General features: G+C 52.5%; 1 protein-coding gene and 1 long non-coding RNA gene across 3 annotated transcripts in view; one reads left to right on the top strand and one right to left on the bottom strand.

Annotated features, from left to right (window-relative positions):
* On the top strand, positions 1 to 3,151 carry LOC128774879 (uncharacterized). The gene is made up of 2 exons (XR_008419388.1): positions 1 to 489; positions 1,171 to 3,151. It is a non-coding gene; the product is annotated as an uncharacterized LOC128774879 (long non-coding RNA).
* LITAF (lipopolysaccharide induced TNF factor) overlaps positions 2,412 to 17,815 on the bottom strand; it is a 27,423-nt gene continuing 12,019 nt past the window's right edge. For both annotated transcript variants that reach the window (XM_053894582.1, XM_019468606.2), the window contains exons 2-4: positions 9,664 to 9,888; positions 6,771 to 6,927; positions 2,412 to 4,031 (exon numbers count right to left, since the gene is read on the bottom strand). In XM_053894582.1, coding sequence (XP_053750557.1) covers positions 3,923 to 4,031; positions 6,771 to 6,927; positions 9,664 to 9,883 — 486 coding nt within the window. In that variant the 5' untranslated portion in view covers positions 9,884 to 9,888 and the 3' untranslated portion in view covers positions 2,412 to 3,922. The remainder of the gene's footprint in view (positions 4,032 to 6,770; positions 6,928 to 9,663; positions 9,889 to 17,815) is intronic.

A 17,815-nucleotide genomic window follows, 5' to 3' on the forward strand; every position in this document is an offset into this window, starting at 1 on the left:
GCCGAAGTTTCAGAATTTGCTGGCGGTGACGTTTGCGCTGGGCACCGTGGATGTGCCAAATGTTGCCGCATCAGACACCTTAATGGCAGGTGGATTTTAGCTTCAAAAGCAGTCGCCGCCAAGCAATGTTGGCAGGGCCGTGCTGGGCCCACTGCTCCCTCTTCCCAGGCTGGGCTGTGCTTGGTACCCGAGCTGCGCAAGGCCCCGGATCCAAGACCCCTACACCGATGCGGCCTATCTGGGAAAAGGTGCATCACCTGGGAGACGCCGCGGCGCCCTAAGAGGCTTGTTTGGATCTCCTTGGCTGCGTAGTACATCCGCACAATGGAATACCACTCAGCACTCAACGCCAGTGAGCTCTCAAGCCACGGGGAGATGCGGAGGAACCTTAAATGCGTCATGCTAAGTGGAGGCAGCCAATCTGAAAAGGCTCCACGCTGGACGGCTCCCACTCTGAGACATTCTGGAAAAGGCAAAACTACGGAGACGGTAGAAGGATTAGTGGTTGCCAGGGGTTAACAGGGAGGGAGGGAAGAACAGACAGAACACGGAGGATTTTTAGGGCAGAGCAAACTACTCAGTGCGATGCTATCACGGTGGATACCTATCATTACACATGTGTCCAAACCCCTAAGTTCATCAGTTCTAACAAATATAGCCCCTGCGGGGGGGTGGGGGGAGGAGAGGCTGTGCGTGAGGGCAGGGGTGTATGAGAGAGCTCTGTCCTCTCCGCTCCGTTTGGCCGTGAACCTAAAACTGATCTCAAGTAGCTTATTTAAAAGGGAAATAAAGTAAACGCGTGAACATTTTCCTAATACCGCAGAGAATAGTCCCAAAAGTTAGTTAAATGCACTAGGTGATACACTTGGCTGTGAGCTGTGGTTTTCTGTGTGTGTGTGTGTGTGTGTGTTTAAATCTGACCCTCAGAATCTTGTTTCTTTAAAATTCTTAGGCTGGAAACACACACACACACACACACACACACGCAAACTGGTTTCTCTTTCATCACCTTGCTGGATCTAGTTACAATCCTCTCCTGCATCTATAAAAAACAGACGACTCTTCGGAGAACAGTTGAGTCATAAATGCAGGAGATAACTTTAATAGGATCCCAAATGCAAATCAGAACTTTGCAAGTAAAATTCCAACGTCTACATTTACTCCTAACAGAGATCCTCGAGCCCAGAGAGTCAGAGAAGGATTAACATCCTGAACACGAAAGAGGCTGCCGCCAGGGAGAAAACCGAGGCCAAACTGCGCTATGAGTGTGTGAAGCCACATTTACGAATCGTTTGGCGCCCCGGAGAGGTGCTCTCACAGTAGAAATTGGGAAACCAGTTATCCCAGGGAAAACATTTTTGTGGGCGGTGCTGCGGTCAGCCAGGAAAAGTCATGGGCTTCCAGCTGGCTTAAATAGGTGCCATCCCTGAATACTTTTTTGTTTACAAGACGCCAACCAACACTGATGTATTAGGCCACCTCTCCCAGATGGATGCACGGTATATGAGACAGACAGCCGCTTGGCATTCGAAATCGGTAAAATTCTTGAGGTCCTAGTAGACATAAAGCTCTTTCGTTCATTGGATGTGGTTCAGCGTTGGCGACACACTCAACTCCCAACGTCCCCGACAAACACTGGCCACACAAAAGAGCCTTGTAATTTGTAAACATGTATGAGTGCGCCCGCGCTCGGACCAACACAAAGGAGTGACCCATGAATGCTTCCTACTCCAGGCATCTGATGTCAGTTTCAGTTCTACAGTGTACGTCTTCTGGTCCCTGAAACAGGGCTCTTGTCTTGTGGACCCTGCATATGTAATTAATCCCAGCTTGAGACCAGTTCTGTACCACCATCCGCCCGGCCCCCATCTTGCCCAATGAGACCATGCGATCGAGAGGAGGTCGGTGGCGATTTTTCAGGACCGTTTAAGTTAGGGTTTAAACGACAACGTAAGCCACGCCGAGATGCTGTCATTTTCCCGTGCCTTCCGAAACGAGGCTCTGTGACCAGGTAGGACAAGGGGGGAGGACATTCATATTCCTGGCGAGTTACAATGCCCCTCTTTTCTCACAACTCACAACCACCCTGATCAATGAACAAAGCATGTGTTGTTTGGAGAATGAATGAGGACAGCTCTCTTCTGTGCATTTCATTAAAACCTGAAAGCTATGGTTTCCTGCCAGAGATGATGCCTAGTGAGTTCCAACAGCCTAACATTCAATTCTGACTCACTACCAATGCGCCCAGCTTCGCCCTGGTCGTCCTGAAGTGGAGGGATATTCAGCAAGCCTGACGTTTGTTTATCATGAAGGATTTTTCTACCGTTAGGGACCAAATAAAGGTTCTTTGTGGCAACGGCTGGAAACGCAACACGAGACCTTTCTTTACACCGTTAAGAATGGACAAATAGTTCACCGAGTAAACCAAAGACTTTATTTTGTAAAAGCAGATAACACCAAAGTACTATGTAGTATCCATAAATCATTGCAAAAATAATTACTTTCAGAACATCCAATGTATAAGCTGAATCAATGGTTACAGCTAGGATTTTCAGCCAATATACAGATTTTCGTTCAAGCCCTAGGCTTGATTTCTACATATCATTCACATGCACGCCCTGTGCATATTCAGTATCAAAACGGGGACTCTTGAAAGCCGGACCCCAGCTTTATCTTGATTTCGAAGATGACACAACAGCCAACCGAGAACTCTGGTTTGCCGATTGAGTCCCAGAAATCATGTCTTCCGACGTCCTACAACAAACTGTATCTCTGAAAAATAAAATCAGAATTTAGATTCCCTTGCAATAGTCAGGTCCCCAAGCTCTCCAGCACCGTGGTACCGGGATGTGCTGAAACTGCTCTTCCTTGGCCTTTCTAACCACTGGGAACCCAAATGGGGTCCCTCTTTAAGAGCGCCATTATAGAGGTTTTTAAGAACCACGCTAAACCCAAGGAGAAGCAGTGGATGAAATTATCCATTACTTTTTCCGTTAAGGACCAAAAACAAAAAAAGAGAGAGAGAAAGTGCACTGGCAAATGGGAACGTGGTGACAGTCATACGGTTAAGAAAAATGGTTCTATAAATCCCTCCTTTCAAAATGAGGTCCCAAGGTGTTTAAGACCAAAAGGAGGTCATAAGAGCGGTTAATACAAACAATTCCTCTCCAAAAATAAAAAAAAAGCCCTTCATGGAAAGCAGCTGAGGGAAACCAGATCCATGGGTGGATCCGGCCCTACGTTTTCAGCATGCATTTCTGACCTCACCGATGTGTGTCTGGCGGGTGTGAGTAGGTCCTCCTTGCACTTAAGGAATGAAGAAATTAAAGTGAATCGGTGTGCTAATGAAAAGCCCGCCGTTACAGACTGAGAGCCAAGCCCTTAGTTTATAAGGCAAGATTTTTTGTCGCCACAAGGGGGGCGGCGGGGGGGACACAGATGAGCCTGAAGGCAAGCACTCAAAAGGCTGGGTCAGCCGTATTCGGTATCTGGGCCAGAACAGTCTCAAAAAATAAGGCAACGTGTGGCTTCTCGGTTTGAGACTGTCCCCCGGAAAGGCCCCCGAGGCAAGAAAAGGGCCCCGAGGCAGCCGGCCACCGGCCAATCACCAGAAGATACTTGGACGGGGCAACGGTCACAGTTGGACGGGGTGACTTGGGGTCACGGTAGGCGGGAGGCCCTTGAACCAGCACTCAAGGTGAACGTCTTTGCGTGTCCTGTGCACGACGCCAAGCAGCAACGTCTGGGGTTCTGGAGGTGGGGTGCGTTGGCGATGTATTTTTTTGCCCCCAAAAGAAGACACGAAGGTGAAGCCCCTGGGGAGACGAGGCCGGCAAGGTGGAACCCCCACCAGGGGCGGGACTGGGTACGAGTCGGAGAGCACTTCCTGCGGCGCGCGGCTCCCTCCGGGTCTGGCCGAGTCCTACAAGCGCTTGTAGGTCCCCAGGAGAGCTTTGCAGTTGGGGCAGTAGTGGTCCACGTCCTGTAGGGCGTCCACGCAGAAGGGAATGAAGCAGCAGCCTGCCACGCACCTGGAAGAAACAAAGAGCCACACACGGAGCATGCCATCCTCCGTCAGGGTTTCGGTTCGGGACGGGGGGTGGATCCGTCGACGTCCTAACCCCCCCAGAACCTACGGCTGTCACCTTCCTCGGAACAAGGGCCTTCGCAGGTGTCATTGATGATCTCAAGATGGGATCATCCCGGATTATCGAGGTGGGCTCCCTAAACTCAATGACCGACATCCTTGCAAGAAGACAGAGGAGAGGGACACGGAGACGCAGGGAGGGACAGGGTGAAGACGCAGGCAGAGACCGACGTCGTGCGGCCAGGAGCCGAGGGCCACCGGGGCCACTGGACAAGGAAGGATTCTGCCCTGAGAGTCCTCAGAGGGAGCACGACACTTGATGTTGAACCTCCGGCCGCCAAAATTGTGAGAGGACACGTTTTTATTGTTTTAAGCCAACCGGTTTGTGGTTGTTGGCAATGGCGGCCCCAGGGCACTAATACACCAACCAACGCCAAGGCTGCTATCTCAGACAGACTGTCCTGGGTGTATCTTCAAATCCTGGCTCATCTGGGCATCTTTCAAAGTCTCAGACTGGGACCAGCAAACTTGTTTTGTAAAGGGCCCGAAAGCACATACTTTGGGCCGTCCTGCCATCGTGGCCTGAAAACAGCCATAGATACAATCTGTAAACAAATTGGGGGGGGGGGGGGTGTTTGTCCCACTAGAACTTAAAACGGGCTGGATTCGGCCCCAAGGCTACAGTTTGCTGACCCCTGTCTAGACTGATCACTCTTCCATATGGAGAGGCTGCAACCAATCAGAATCCCCCAAAGAACAGCTCTTAACCTACGTCATCTGTTATCAGTGCACACAGGCTGGACCTTCAGATAGCCTGTGGGATAATAAGAACTACAGTTGGTCTTTGTCCCCAGTTCCTGGCAAGGAGCTCCAAAACTCTAGGAATTTCCGGAGTGACCGGAGTGCCTTCGGTCATGCAAAACAATCCCCTTTCAGTCACACCTGCTTTTATGCTAACAAGGCGACCAGGGCAGGGTTCCTGCCTCAGGATGGGGCTGCTGGGCTTCCTAGGTTAGAACTCAGGAGGGGATAGGTACGGGCTGGGGCTGTAAAAACCCTTGAACAATCTATTTGGAGAGCTTCCGGATTGAACACATCCATGGGCCAGGAGAGTGGTGCACCCCAACTCCACGGGGACAGCGGCTTGTGCGCCCGGGACCCTTCTGGACCTCACTCCAGGTATCTCTTCACGTACCTGCTGTTCATTTGTACCCTTCATGACAAACTGGTAAATGTTAAGTACGGTGCCTTCCTGAGTTCTGTGAGCCAACAGCAAACAGTTCTGTGCGTTCTAGCAAATTATCAAATCTAAAGGGATAGTGGGACACCCCATTTATAGCTGGTCGGGGTCAGAAGGACGGATGGCCCGAGATTTGTGACTCGCATCTCTACTGGGGCGCAGTCTATGGGACTGGGTGCTTAAGCTGTGGGGTCTGTGCTAACTGCAGGTACGTAAGTGTCAGAACTGAACTGAATCACAGCTGGGGTTGGAGAGCTGGTTGGTAACAGAAAACACCCCCACAGGCCATGTTTGCCCAAATGTAGTTAAAAATCACAATGCACAGGGCAGGCAGCGTAATCAACATTATTGTAATCACTTTGGTCGGTGACAGATGGTCGGGAACTAGACCTACCGTGGTGATCATTTCATAATGTATGAAAACACTGAATCACTATCTTGTATGCCTGAAACTGACCTAATAATGTCTGTCAATTATCATTCAATAAAAAAAAATCAACAATTTACAGGAAGACGTTGGCTTACACAAAGCAGAAACAGGATACCGCCTGGTAAGGAAATAATCTTATGAAAAAAAATTCCCCCTATGGTCTAAGGTTACCCAAGTTCAAATAAGGTCAGTCAGTGCCTTCGAGCTAACCCTCACCACCCTCGCCAGGGTCTTAGGCACACAGACACAGCTCCAAGCTGCGGGATGCATACATTCACTTATTCTATCCCCAACAACCCCTGGGGGCAGGGGCGGGGAGCGTTATCACCTCCAGTTTTCAGAAGAGGGAAACGGAGCAGAGAGGTGAAGTCACTCGCCCAGAGGCACACAGTACTACGGCAGGACTTGACCCCACAACCCTACAACCCTGCATGTAATCAGAAAAGGAGGGAGGGACAGAAGAGCTGCCCCAATCTGAAAGCTAAGATCAGCAGAGTCTGACACTCATCAGAAGTTCCCTTTCTGGGGGCGCCTGGGCGGCGCAGTCAGTCGGTTAAGCGTCCGACTTGGGCCCAGGTCGTGATCTCGCGGTTTGCGAGTTCAAGCCCCGCGTCGGGCTCTGTGCTCACAGCTCAGAGCCTAGAGCCTGGAGCCTGCTTTGGATTCTGTTTGTCTCCCTCTCTCTGCCCCTCCCCTACCCCTCCCGCTCTGTCTCGGTCTCTCTCAAAATAAATAAACGTTAAAACAAAAAAAAGAAAAGAAAAAGAAATGTCTAAGGGTATCACCCCACCCAGACGCAGGGGGCTGCTGTGTCTGCCCGGGAGGGGTGTGAGCAGGTGAGCCAGACGTGGAGGATGGGACAGCAGCTTCCAGCTGTGATGTGCTGGAGAGCGGTGGTCCCCCACTGGGGACGACTTCTGTCGGGGGACGGGGTGCGGAGGGCAGGGGTGCCGCTGACCCTCCCGCGGTGGACCCCCGGGGGAAAGCCTGGGGGCCGAGCCCGCCGGACTTACCCCAGCAGGCACAAGCTCCCGCACGAGAGCCAGGTGAGGGCACCGGCGTTATAGGACAGCTGGGTCACGATCATCTTGTTGCACGAAGGACAGCACATCTGGACCGGACGGTCGAAAAAGGACACTGGCTGCTGCACGTAGACGGTCTGCACAGCAACTGGGGGAACAGGAACGGGCGACCGGTGAACGCGGGGGGCCACCGGGACAACCGGGGGTGGGGGCAGGGGCTTGGACACCACGTTCACAGCAGCACCGCTCACCGGAGCCACCCGAGCATCCCCAGTGAGCAAGTGGATAAGCACGAAGGGACCTCTCCAGACAGTAGAGCCTCACTCGGCCTTCGAGCGACATCTTGGGGCGCCTGGGTGGCGCAGTCGGTCAGGCGGCCGACTCTTGGTTGAGGGTTCAGGTCATGATCTCACGGTTTTGTGAGTGCGAGCCCCGTGTCAGGCTCTGTGCTGCTGCTTGGGATTCTCTCTCTCTCTCTGCCCCTCCCCAACTCACCCTGTCTCTCTCTCTCAAAAATAAATGAAAAATTAAAAAAAAAAAAAAAAAAAAAAAAACAGGAAAAAAAAGGACATTCCGACCCGCACTAGAACACGGATGAACTTTAAGGCCATCACACGGAGTGAAATCAACCAGCCACGGGACAAATACCGCGTGATTTCTCGTGGACGAGGCACCTAGAACCATCCACTTCACAGTGGAAAGCCACGGACGCCGGGGGCTGGGACAGGGGTGGGGGAAGGGCACGCGAAGCTGCTGTTCGGCAAGTTTAGGGTTTCAAGTTTTGTGAGGTTTCAAAGTTCTAGAAAGGGACGGCGGTGATGCCGCGTGAGAATGTGAACGTGCTTAACGCCGCTCAACCTCATGCTGAGAAGCGCTTTACGATGACGAATTGTACGTTACGTGTGTTTTACAACACGTGGCGTCTTTCCAGCATCATCCTGCGACGGGCTCTCAACCCCCCTCACCCCCACACAGGGCGGGTGGGGAGAAGTTCCTGCGGCCGTTTGCGGCTCAGCCCCGACCGAGCTTTCAAACTTGGAAACATGTAGCAAGCTTGCTGCCCACCCCCCCGCACTTCCCACCTTGCCCAACACAGGCTGATTCAGCAAGACTGGGGCAGGGTCCCCAAAAGGCTCTTTAAGCTCCCTAAGTAGCTCTACGAAGGTGGTCTGCGGATGGTTAATTCCAGAAACAGTGATACGATGGGGTTTCGCCTCAATTTTCTTCATCCACGGATTAGTGGTTGCCAGGGGCTGGGGGACGGGGAGGGACGGCTCACGGGTACGGGCTTTCTTTCTGGAAACGTTCTGGAATTAGCGCTGAGGGTCGCACAGGTCTGCGACTTTACTGAAACCCCTGAGTTCTGTACACTTTAAAAAGAGTGAGCTTTACGGTACGGGAATCATATCTCAGCAACGCTTTTATCTGAAAACATGAAGTAACGGCTGTTGCCAGGGTTACGTGAGATAAGGGGGGGCAGGGGGGGAAGGGGGTAAGGAACCTCAGGCCGTGTCGTGGGCGCGGTGAACACTCGATAAATAGTTTCGTCTTTTCACACGGGGCTCCTGACGAAGTCCAACGGCCAGCGATAAGGCAGGAGTTTACCGCCTCATCGCTGGGCTGGGAACGCCGGCCCAGACTCTGGGGCAAGTCCAGGGAATCGAGGTGCCCGTGGCCCAAGTACGTAAACTCGTGCTAAAGCGAGAAAACTATGTAAAGAACACGTACAGGCGTTCACAGTCACCAGAGGTGAGCCTCGAGTGACATAAATCGTGAAGGCCTGAGCACTCAAAATGGTTTTGGTTTTTGGCAAAGCTGTGCAAGCTCGTATTCCTCTCAAAGTGACTACCTTCTGTTCCAGCTGGAACGCCATTTCTGTGATCCAGGCAGGAGGGGAAATTAACTGTCGTCCAAGCTCACAGAACCTAATACTCCTCGAAAGTCCCAGAAAGCCTCTCCTTCCAGAAAAGGAGTATGAAAGCATCTGCTAACGCTCACATGTGAGCGGTGTTAAAAATCTTTTTTTTTTTTTTTAACTTGATGCAAGAATGAATTATTGATCAGAGCATGATGTGAAACTGTCTAAAGTCACCTCGCTCTCTTCCAGCTGAAGGGGTCAAAGTTGCTCGAGCATGTCAACACTGGCTCCCTTTTATCAAATGATTACTCATAGAATTTTATTTTTATCTTAACAACCACTGATGTAGGCACTTGATGAGGCCCAGTTTTACAGGTGGGGAAACTGAGGCCCGAGGCCATCGGGTGAGGCCAGGCAGTCTGACTCACAGCCCTTTCTCTGAACTGCTGATCTCCTCCCGAGTGGCTTGCGATACTGAATCAGCTGTGTGCCTGGGCACTCCTGGGCAGCAGGAAGGCCCAGAGGGCAAGGCCATGAAGAAATTGCTGGAAGGCCGGGAAGCCAGGCGGGCGGGCTGGCGGGCTGGGACAGGGTCGGCTCACCGGTTCCTAACTCCTGGCTTTCTGTTCCCTCTCCTACTCCAGCCCCGGCCTCGGGGCAGAGGTTTGAGCCTCAGCGGGCAGGGAGGGGACACTTACAAGCAAACCCCCCACCCCACCCCACCCCACCCCCACTTTCCCTGGGATTGCCGTGTGCCTCTATGGTCAGCGCCAAAGGACTGGTTTGTGGCAGACGTGGGAAAGTTCATAAACAGTACTTTATCAGGGAGACGACAGGAGCCCCACAGATGTGGAACCCAGAGGACTAGATGGAAAATTCCAGGACAGGGGGTAGAGGCCGACTGAGCAGCATTTCATTTAGACTCAGGCCGAGGGACTCCGGTGGCTCCCCTGATTTCCTGCGGAGTCCCCAAAGCCAGGGCAGAGGGCCAAGGAGAGGGGAGGGGGCGCGGGAGGCGGCACGTACTTGCGTTGGCATTGGGGACGGGCACTGGCTGGGTGTAGTACGCGGGGGGATGCATGCCCTTCCCGTCTGGGCCCGTCACCAGCCCCGTGGTCGGCCCTGGCACAGGTGCAGGAGGCACGGGGAAGTAACTGTTAACCGCCACTGTCTCTTCGTAGGACGGGGGTGCGGACGGCACTGAGGAAGGCCCTGCGGCCGCCTGATAGGATCCCGGAACAGACATGTTACCTAAAGCAAAACAGAAGACACCAGATCAGAAATGTGAGCGACACCTCTCCCTCTCTCTCTCCCCCACCCCCTTCCACCCGAATCTTCCAATCCCTACCAGACAGAAAATGAGGAAATGGCTTGTGTCCAGCCGCGTCCAAAAGCCAGAAAGGGAGTTAATTAACGTCCCTCCACGACCCAAGAACTATCACCTGAACGAGGGATTCCCCAAATAAGGCTAAAAGGGAAAAAATCACCACGCCAAATCATTAGCACCTAGAAAACTCCAAGCACACATCACCTCCAAATGGAGCCGAAGCTTTTTTCTTCACCCTTCAAACTCCTGCCCAACGGTGGCCCGCCTTTCACATCTGGCGACTTCTTCTTTTTTTACCCACTGTGGTTTTTACGGATGGGGTTTCAGGAGCCAGAAAAGACCCAGGCGTTCAAACTCAACCACAACCTATCACCAATGGAGTGTCTGAGCGAAGGAAGCCAGAAATGCACACCGTGTGATACCATTTTAATACAGTTCAGAAGCAGGCGAGAGGAGTCACAGGGGCCAGAAGTCAGGAAAGCCGTGAATCCTGCAGGGGTGAGGGGGGAGTCTTCTAAGGGGCTGGTCTTGTTCTTCATGCTGGGGGGTGATCACGTGGTATGAACACTATGTGAAAATCCAAGCGATACAATTAAGGTGTGTGCACTTGTCTGTTGGTAAGTTACAGGTTTCTCTTTCTCAGTTTATTTATTTTGAGAGAGACGGAGGGAGCGAGAGAGAGCAGGGGAGGGGCAGAGAGAGAGAGAGTGAAAGGGAGGGAAAGAATCCCAAGCAGGTTCGGTGTGCGGGCAGCATGCAGAGCCCCACACGGGGCTCGAACTCACAAAACGGTGAGTGAGATCATGACCTGAGCTGAAATCAAGAGTGGAACGCTTAACCGACTGAGCCACGCAGGGGCCCTGTTACGGTTTTTAAAAAGTAAACACACACACACACACACACACACACATACACACACACGGCTCCCATTTTGAGAAAGGAGTAATCAGAGAAGCCAGGCACATATTTCCTTTTGTGAGGGCAAAGAAAGGGTGCCCCCACCCCCGCCGCCACCTCGCAGAGCTGATGCCCGCCTAGAATTACGTGGCCTGTACCCAGAGTGCATTCCTGTCTGAAGCCCCGTGCTCAGCGGCCCCAGGGCAGCTGGAGAAGGACACAGTGCCGCCCTTTGTGTGGCTCTGTTTTTCTAAAGGGACAGGGCTAAGGCAGCCTTAGAAGATCCATTGAAACCTGTCTCAGGAGAAATGGGGAAATGGGCTGGAGGGCGGTGTGCACGAGATCCCCTGCACTCTGCCTTGTCTTCTAGAACCCGTGGGAAGCAGAAGCAGCAATTAACTCTGCCGCGGGGAGAAGGGGAGACTCCTTCGAGGAAGCTCAGCCTTTGAGCTGCGGCCAAAAGAGGACATTTCTCTGGGGGAAGAGAGGGGAGGGGGTTCCAAAGCAGAGACAGAGGCAAGGGAAAGTGAATCCGTGTAAAACAAAGTCAGTGAATAAAGCTAGACAGGTTGGGGCCGGATTGTTGAAAATTTGAAAGTCCTATGGATGTGGTGGGGCTTAACTGGAGATGTCTGCCCGATGGAACCTTCTGGAAGAATGGAAAGGTTCTCCATCTGGGTTGTCCAATATGGCCATCCAGCAGCTCCCCACGCACCCCCCCCCACGCACCCCCCAGCTGCTGGACTCTCAGAATGTGGCTGGTGTGACCCGGGAGCTGAATTTTTAAATTGCATTTCAAGTTTAAGCGATTTAAATTTAGAATCTAATAGGCAGGAACACCTGGGTGGCTCAGTCGGTTAGGCGTCCAGCTCTTGATTTCTGCTCAGGTCATGATCTCATGGTTTCATGGGTTCGAGCTCCTTGCAGTGACAGTGTGGAAACTGCTTGGGGTTCTCTCTCTCCTTCTCTCTCTCTCTCTCTCTCTCTGCCCCTCTCACACATGCTGTCTCTCTCAAAATAAGTAAATAAACTTTAAAAAAAACATCTAATATGAATGCAATTATTGGAAAACTTATGGAAACTTTTCCACCTTTCCAAAGGACCCCTCGGCTATGTGAATCGACTTTATCTACAGCAAATTTAAGGAGCTCCGAATCTAGATCAAACATTTCTGACAAAATATTAGCATCCAACTTAGGATATGATGTCAACATAAAACACACCCCGGATTTCAAAAAATTTTAAAACACTGACGTGAAATATTTCATTCCTAGTTTTTCAAACGGACAGTTATGTTGAAATCACAATATTTTAGCCAGGTGGAGTTAAGTAAAATGTGTCCTTGCAAGTCATTTCACCTGTGTCTTTGCACTTTTTTAGATGTAGCAGCCGAAAAATTTTCAACTATCTATGTGGCTCACTTTCTGCTTCTCCAGGACGGCAGGACTATGGAACACGGGGAGCCATGGAAGGTTATAGAGGAGTGGTCCAACCCTAGGAAGTGTAGCTGAAGCTGGTGAGTAACAGAAGCAAGAAACAAACCGTGGAAGGCCCCTACATGTGGGTGGAGGGGACGGTGGGTGGCGGCTACATTCAAGTCTATTGGTGGGGGGGCAGGGGGGGACAGCTAGTCAGGAAGGCAGGGGCATCTGTGAAAACAGGTCCAGGGTTTAAAAATGGGAACCTTGTGAAAAGTGGTCACGGTATGTTGTCAGTTTCCTCTGACACAGGGAAACAGAAAAGCAGAAGGAAGAAGGGAGACAGAACACAAACATCAGCCCCGGGATCAGACGGCAGCTGCTCCCGGCCCGGCATGGGCTCCAGGGGACTCAGGCTGGGGGCGCGCTCTGGAGAAATTCCCGACCTCGCTGAAGGTCAAGGACTCGCTGTCCCTTCGCGTCTCAACAAAGGCAGACCCCGAGCTGCCTCCACAGTTTATTCTAAAAACTGAGTCATAGAAGAAAACCACAAGAGCTGAAAACACAGGTTGTACAGAGAGCCTAAAATAGCACCGAGCACTCCGGCTGCAAGGGAGCTGCTCTGGGAGGGAAAACTATGGTCTGGGGGGGCCTTGGGGGGCCCTAAATTGTGCAGAAAAGGTTTGGGTCAAACGGCCGGGAAACAATGACTCAACTCGGAAGGCCAAATCCCTCCGCTTCAAAACCACTGCCCCTTCCTCCCAAAGTGACAAAAGGCAGCCAGAAACTGTGTGGTCAAGGGTGAACGTGGGGGTGTTGGGGGGGGCTACTTTCCCCTAAAGGAAGGAAGAAGGGCCTGCGCTTCTAGAAAACGCTTCTGGAAATCAAGGCTGGGCGGCTTAATTGTCCAGGCATCGTGGGTCTGGCGGCCACATCCTAGTTTCTGAACTTCGGGACAGTGTCTCTTGGGAACACTGACTTTGTGTCAAACAGCCACAGGATAAACACTTATAATCGTGAAAACGTACAAGAACAGGCTAGAATAGTGGGGGGGAAAAAAAAAACATCCAAAAACATAGCCAGCTGGTTTGAAGGCTTTCTAAATAAATTCCAGGGCCTCCCCTCCCCAGGCCCCAGGCCAGGAAATGCCACTTCAGTCCTATTTCTTTTTCTTTTTCTCCCCACATTCCCCCGTTTCTTTGTAATTTGGTTTCCCCCCGCCAGGGGTGGAGGTAGGGGTGGGGGCAGCAGGCCCGCCTAGCCGCCCACCTAGCCGCCCCTCCAGAAAGCTCTGCTCAACCGGCCTCCGCCTCCTGGTCCTCACCCCCCAACGTGAAACTCTGAAAAGGCAGCCAGCCTTCTCTCACTCCAACACACACGTACACACACACACACACACACACACACACACACACACAGAGACCTACAAGACAGATACACAGACAGACCACACACACACATACGCACTGCACGGTCACCAGAGAACCCTTCGTCCCTCGCGTCCCTCCAGGTAAGGCCCCCTACGTGCTGAGGTGCTACCACAGTCATATCTGACTCCGGCACTCCTCCCTCTGGGACCCACAGGAAGGCACCTCGAGTTTCACAGAAGAGCAAAGCCACAGTGCTGCCACATAAAAGCACAGCCTTGAGAATCCCTTTGGCGGCCAGGGAGGCCAGGGAGGCGGCCGCGGATCCCAGGTTGCCATCGTTACCGGGAGCCTGGGCGGGGGCGGGAATAAAGGAAAAGACGAGGGGGTGTCCTCCCTGCCTCCCCACTTGTTTAACTTTGTGATTAGGCCCCTGAGAGTGGCTTTCCTTGACCGCCCATTGAAAAGGACACGTTGAAGGCAATTCTCCATCCACCTTCCACCACCTTCCACGCATCCAGGAAACGCTCGGGGCTGGGGAGCTCTGTTTTCCCCACCTCAGAAGGGCTCCATCATCAGCGACTTTAAATCCACAAAGGCATTCCAAACCCATTGTTCAGACACGGAAAATGTCACCGGAGTGTGGCAGCCCCGGGGGGCCCGACACCCGGGGGACCCGCGCTCAGCCCGATCCTCTGCTGTCCCCAACTTGAAATTCTGAAGACTCTGGGAAGCGGGGCCCTGCGTTTCCATACTGCACTGGGGCCCAATGTCACGCAGCCCAGTGTGGCCACGGGTCACAGAAAAGGAAAAGGACGCGTGTCTGATGCACACAGAGGCATTTCTAACACAAAAAGGCCTGGACTTGAACCTAGAAATTGGCCCGTGACTGGCTGCACCATCCCAGCCCCCACTTTATCACCTGTAAATGTGCCACTTGGAATTTTGGGGTCCCTAGCTGAAAATTCCCCTCGTTCGCAGTCTCAACGGATTTCCTCAATGAGAGATTCTCTCTTAAATGGGCAGGGAGGGGTATATAATGGATACTTATTCCTGTGCTTACAGGAATGAGTCTGGGAGTAGCTCATTCATCAAACCCTGGTTTAGAACATGATTTCTCAATCTTGTTTTCATTATAGCTGCCTCACCCCCTCCTCACCCCCAAGGAAAAAATTAAATTACATTTAAATTTAATTAATGAATTTAAATATAATTTAATTTCTACCTAACAAGAGAAATTAAATACTAAGAAATAAGATTTCGTTGGATAGGGTTGAGTTTTGGAGGGCCACACAGCACCGTACTATCTAAGACTTTTTTTTTTAACCTCTCCCCCACCCCCCAAACCAATTTTCACTCCCCTAAGTCCCCACTGAGAAAGGGAGAGAGAGGTGGGCAATGAGGTATTTGGGGGCCCATGAGTTTTCCAAACCACTGACATTTATTCATTCAGTAGTCCCAAAATCTGTTTCCCCTCTCCTTGCTGTCATGAATGCAGCTGTCTGAACGAATTTTAACCTTTTACTGACTGAGCCCTGGGGTCCCCTAGGTCCGTATCATGCCCAGCCTCTCATGGTTTCATCTAGTGAGTCACAACCAAGGGAGGTGGGCAGAGGGAAAGTGATCAGCCCAGGGAGCCCTCCCCTCTGCCTAAAGGGGCCAACCAGGATTGGACTGGCTGGCGCCCACTCCCTCCGGCACTGGAGTCTTGAACCTGCAGGATTCTCCCCCAGCAAGAAAGTGAACGATGCAAAGGGTACCAGATAACCAGGCTGTTTGAACCCTATTTGGGAATCTCTGAACCCAGAGGTCCTGGTCTGAGCAAAACCTGCTCTCTGTCACCTACTCCCCACTCCCCACCCCAGGCTCACACTAAGATGTGAATTCGCATTCACCCAGCACTGCATTTCGATGAACTATAACGGGAACTATAAGGGGCTCTTGTACTGCCGCCGCCTCCGTAATTGACACCCTTACTCGTCACCCCACGTGGTCCCGCTGACTCAGGAATTACTGCTGTCGTCATCCCAATTCACACACGAAATAAACTGGGGCCCACAGAGGCAAAGCTGCTTGTCCAAAGTCACACAGACAGAGTGCATCGGGCTACGGTTTGAACCTGCACCCATCAGACTGCGGAAGACTTATTATTATTATTATTAATGTTTATTTTTGACAGAGAAAGAGAGAGACACAGCAATCGTGGAAGAAGGGTAGAGAGAGAGGGAGACACAGAATCCGAAGCAGGCTCCAGGCTCTGAGCTGCAGGCACAGAGCCTGATGTGGGGCTTGAACTCACACACCAGATCATGACCTGATCTGAAGTCAGACGCTCAACCGACTGAGCCCCCCCAGACGCCCCTAGACCCTGGAATGCTTCTGACCTCACCCAACACCTCCCAGGGAGACACAGACACAATCAGCAGCCGTGTTTTGCACACCTGACCCCCAAATGACACGTGAAAAGAAAAACAGGGGGGCGACATTCTTTGAACGCTCTGCCTCCCTCACACGTGTAAAAAGATGCATTTTATGCAGACGCTCGCACCACACACTCAGGACGAGGCGACAAAAGGCCTGCCTATTATGGATTCCAACTCATTTTGTCACTGGCGACTTTGCGATGCAAAGCGATCTGCTTCTTTAATAAGGACGGAGTGTGGGGGGGGGGGGGGTTCAGGACCTTAATATCAGCCAAAGGCAGATCTCCAGGAAGCTCTTCCTTCCCGTTGTGATGGGAAGAGGTCAGAACCTCCCCAAGATACAGTGTTGTTCTGCAGCTTCATATGTACGGGACCTCACGGTGCCGGGCCGGGTCGACCAGCTGCCTCCACACCCGCGCGGGGAAAGGCAAAGGCCCCTTCCCTGAGGAGTCTCAGAGCAGCTCAGCCTCGGCTCTTTAATACCTGCTCTGTTGAAAGAGAAGGAAAAGGCCCTCAGCATCCTGGAGAGAAGCCAGGCCGGCCGAGCCCAGCGATCCTCACATCCTGAGCTGATAATGAACCGGTCCTGAATCCTTGGGACACGGGAACAAACCCAGAGAGACCTCCTGCTCCTAAAACGTTCGGCCTGACCGGGCTCAGAACTCTCTGGAACACCCTGGTGGGACCTACTTCGGGCCTTCAGGTCCTCCTCGCTCTGTTCCCACAGAGCCGCGCGTTCGGTGTTGGCGGAGCTGAGCCCGGCCGCGGTCTGCGCGGCATCCTCAAGTCCAAGGGTAAGGGCTGACCCCGGGAAGTCTGGAGACAACCGGCAGACGGGCCTTCCCACCGCAAAGTTGGCCCCAAGAGATCGCCGGGTGAATCTCGGCAACGCGATGCCGCGGGGTGGGGGGGAAAGCCAGGCGCAAAGACCACGTAGGGTAGGAGTCCATTGACATGAAACGCCCAGAACAGGTATATCCGGACCCAGAAAGTCAGGGCAGGCCAGGAGCTGGAAGGAGGGTGCTGGGAGGAAACAGGGGTGACTGTTGATGGGCGGGGGGAAGGGCAGAGGGGGGGGTACAGAGGATCTGAGGCAGGCTCCACGCTGTCAGCACAGAGCCCCATGCGGGGCTTGAACTCATGAACTGGGAGATCATGACCTGAGCCAAAGTCAGACACTCAACCAACTGAGCCACCCAGGCGCCCCTGCACATTTTTATGCGTCTGCAGCCTCGCTTAGATATCTCCAGACATGCCCTGGGCATGCTCTTTCCACTGCCCTCGGTTTCCTTCCTTCCCGATGGGCTGCAAATTCCCCTCATCTGTCACATCCCAGCTTGTGCATCACCTCCCCCAAGAAGCGATCTCTGGCCTTCCGAGGGGAGAATTAAACCTACACAGGGCGGAAATCAAGGGTGCAGGGTCTATAGCCGGACTGCCTCTGGCCAAATGGCATGCCTCAGGGCATGACTTTAGTGCCTCATTGATCCCATCCGTAAAATGGGGACACTGGTAGTTTCTTAAGGCTTTTGGGAAGATTAAATGAATCTACTTTTTAAAAAAAATTTTCTTTTAATGTTTACTTATTTTTGAGACCGGGAGAGACGAGAGAATGAGTGGGGGAGGGGCAGAGAGAGGCGGGGAGACCCAGAATCCGAAGCAGGCTCCCGGTTCTGAGCGGTCAGCACAGAGCCGGACGTGGGGCTCGAACTCATGACCTATGATATCAACACCTGAGCTGAAGTC

Source organism: Panthera pardus, unplaced genomic scaffold, assembly GCF_024362965.1.
Source record: "Panthera pardus isolate Hobbes unplaced genomic scaffold, ASM2436296v1 HiC_scaffold_5, whole genome shotgun sequence".
NCBI classification, from domain to species: Eukaryota; Metazoa; Chordata; class Mammalia; order Carnivora; family Felidae; genus Panthera; species Panthera pardus.